This window comes from Galeopterus variegatus, unplaced genomic scaffold (genome assembly GCF_000696425.1).
Source record: "Galeopterus variegatus unplaced genomic scaffold, G_variegatus-3.0.2 Scaffold527, whole genome shotgun sequence".
Classification (NCBI taxonomy): Eukaryota; Metazoa; Chordata; class Mammalia; order Dermoptera; family Cynocephalidae; genus Galeopterus; species Galeopterus variegatus.
In genome coordinates this window covers 75,764-78,491 of record NW_007726638.1, presented here as the reverse complement: position 1 = coordinate 78,491, position 2,728 = coordinate 75,764, and the positions used below count along the sequence as shown (strand labels likewise).

Genomic DNA, 2,728 nt, shown 5'->3' with positions numbered 1-2,728 from the left:
TGTGTACGTACACAGTCTGGTGTTCACACAGTGATGAAATCACCTAGCAATGCACTTCTCAGAATGTATCCCTGTTAACTGACACCTGACCATACCTTAAAAGACCACAGAATTATATCCCAGAATTATCAAAAAGTCTGACATAAATTAAAAGATTTGTCTCTTTCTGGGCTTTACCTCCTTCCTGACTTAGGTGCTTTTGTGCTAATGTATTTTAATGTTCTATATACCTCAAACTCCACAAGACTTTTTAGTGGTGCTTTCATGGTGCTGTCCTGCCAATGTTCATTCAATTTACACACATATTTATAGTCCCTGTAGTTCTTTATTCACCTACATCTTTGGTCTTCCATTTGGGATCACTTTCATTCTATGGAACATCCTTTAGTAACAGATTCGATGAGTTTACCTTTGTATCAGATGTCTTTATTTTCATTCCATTTTTAAAGGATCTTTTTGCTGTCTGTCGAATTTTTGGCAGTTATTTAATTTCAGCACTTTAAAGATAACCAATTGATTATTTTCTGGTTTTAAAATTTCCTTGAGGAATCTGTTATCATACTTATTTCCCCTCTTTCAAATGTTTCACCCCTGTCCTAGCACCTTCAGTCATATTTCTTTTTGGTTTTCAGCAGTTTTATGGGGAGATGCCTAAGTGTGGGGTTTTCATTTTTCCCCTTTCTCTGTCTCTTTTGCATTTATGCTGCTTGGGTGATGAACAACTCTTGAATTTGGGGGTCTTTTTTTTTGTATTAATTTTGCCTTATTTTGTCTTCTCTTGAGATACCAATTAAACATGTTAGGCTTTTTAAAAATGATTTCCGCTATCTCCTGCATTCTCAATTTACTTCATTCTGGATGTTTTCTTTTGACCTGTCTTCCAATGTACTAAAATCTCACTTCAGTTATCAAATCTGCTGCTAAAGTCAGTCATTGAGTTCTTAATTTCAGTTACTGTTTTTCATTTTATAATTTCTAATTCTCTGTTGAAATTCTTCATCTTGACTTTCACTTCCTTGAATATGTAAGCCACAATAATGTAAAATCTGTGTAAAAATAATTCCATTATGTGAGGCCGCTGAGTCCATTTCTCTTGTATTTTAGATTTTGATCACATTGTCTTGTCTTGTGGAGTGCCTGGTCAGTTTAGATTGAGTGACAACTATTGCATATGATAATGATAAAGGAAATTTGAGGCCTAGGATGGTGTGATCTTCCTACCAGAAATACTTGAGGTGATTTCTAGCAAGTGGTCATCACTGAATCCAGTCAGCAATTAAGGTCACTCAAAAATGTCATAGTTCCTTCAAAGGACATTGTATTGACAGTTTAATATTCCACATATCCAGCACTTTCTAGTCTCAACTCAAAGCCCAGGGCTTTTACTAGAGTTCCCCNCGGAGCCGGCCCGGCGAGCCCTCCCGCCACCCGAGCCGCGGAGGAGACGCAGCGACTCCTCGCCTGCGCCCCCGAGAGCCGCACTCCGGACTGGCCGGGTAGTGAGGGGCCCGAGAGCAGATCCCGAGTCGGGCTTCGCTCAGCCTCCGACGAGGGCTGGCCCTTTGGAAGGCGCCTTCAGCAGCAGGACCAGCCAGGCCACCATGACCGACAACTCCACGTCCGCCCCTGCGGCCAAGCCCAAGCGGGCCAAGGCCTCCAAGAAGTCCACGGACCACCCCAAGTACTCAGACATGATCGTGGCTGCTATCCAGGCCGAGAAGAACCGCGCTGGCTCCTCGCGCCAGTCCATCCAGAAGTATATCAAGAGCCACTACAAGGTGGGTGAGAACGCCGACTCCCAGATCAAGTTGTCCATCAAGCGCCTGGTCACCACCGGTGTCCTCAAGCAGACCAAAGGGGTGGGTGCCTCGGGGTCCTTCCGTTTGGCCAAGAGTGACGAGCCCAAGAGGTCAGTGGCCTTCAAGAAGACCAAGAAAGAAGTCAAGAAGGTGGCCACGCCAAAGAAGGCAACCAAGCCCAAGAAGGCTTCCTCCAAAGCCCCAAGCAAAAAACCCAAAGCCACTGCAGTCAAGAAGGCCAAGAAGAAGCCGGCTGCCACGCCCAAGAAAACCAAAAAACCCAAGACTGTCAAAGCCAAGCCAGTCAAGGTATCCAAGCCCAAGAAGGCCAAACCAGTGAAGCCCAAAGCAAAGTCCAGTGCCAAGAGGGCCGCCAAGAAGAAGTGACAATGAAGCCTTTTCTCGTGGACGCTCCTTTCTATCTCCTATGTTTTGTACTTTCCTCCTTTTTTCTCTCTTGATCCTCATCCTTTGCCCCTTTCATTCTGACTTTATAAGAGACGGAATTTGGATTCCTCCGAACTTATGGAATAGTTCATTTTTCCTTAACCAATTGTTCAAGGACAGCAACAAGAAATCTCATCTCTGTATAATAATGAGAATGTACTTATATTTTGTTTTTTTGATTTGCTATTAATCTAATGGGTTTAAAGGATTGGGGTGGTTTTGTGTGTTTTGTTGACATGTTTGCTATGAAGGTAGATGGGAGAGGAGAGAACGGGCAAGATAGTTTGTCTGGCTAGGTGAGAGGGAGCCCAGGAGTTGTAAGGTTTGTAGGAGTATCTTTTAAGGTCAGTGAACTTTAAATTGGGCACCCCTTGTGAGAATTTCTGAACCTTTGGCCGAGAAGTGGGGTGGCAGCAGCCAGACAGTAAAGGATGGAGGTAGATAAAACGGTCTCTGGGCTGATTTCCACCTCACAATGGTGA

General features: G+C 44.0%; 2 protein-coding genes and 1 long non-coding RNA gene across 3 annotated transcripts in view; 2 read left to right on the top strand and 1 right to left on the bottom strand.

The window, feature by feature from the left end:
- Nucleotides 1–2,728, top strand: part of GCAT (glycine C-acetyltransferase) — a 17,532-nt gene that overhangs the window by 5,310 nt on the left and 9,494 nt on the right. The gene's annotated exons all lie outside the window — the stretch shown is intronic.
- On the top strand, nucleotides 1,405–2,260 carry LOC103588140 (histone H1.0). Its single transcript, XM_008569754.1, has one exon. It carries the CDS (start codon nucleotides 1,602–1,604, stop codon nucleotides 2,184–2,186), a length of 585 nt encoding a protein of 194 aa, XP_008567976.1. The 5' UTR covers nucleotides 1,405–1,601; the 3' UTR covers nucleotides 2,187–2,260.
- The window catches only part of LOC103588141, a 2,273-nt gene continuing 2,083 nt past the window's right edge, over nucleotides 2,539–2,728 (bottom strand). Inside the window, exon 3 of the long non-coding RNA XR_550287.1 lies at nucleotides 2,539–2,715. This is a non-coding gene — a long non-coding RNA (uncharacterized LOC103588141). The remainder of the gene's footprint in view (nucleotides 2,716–2,728) is intronic.

Coding starts and splice junctions, on each gene's coding strand:
- LOC103588140 (XM_008569754.1), top strand. CDS start 1,602: ATGACCGACAACTCCACGTCCGCCCCTGCGGCCAAGCCCAAGCGGGCC.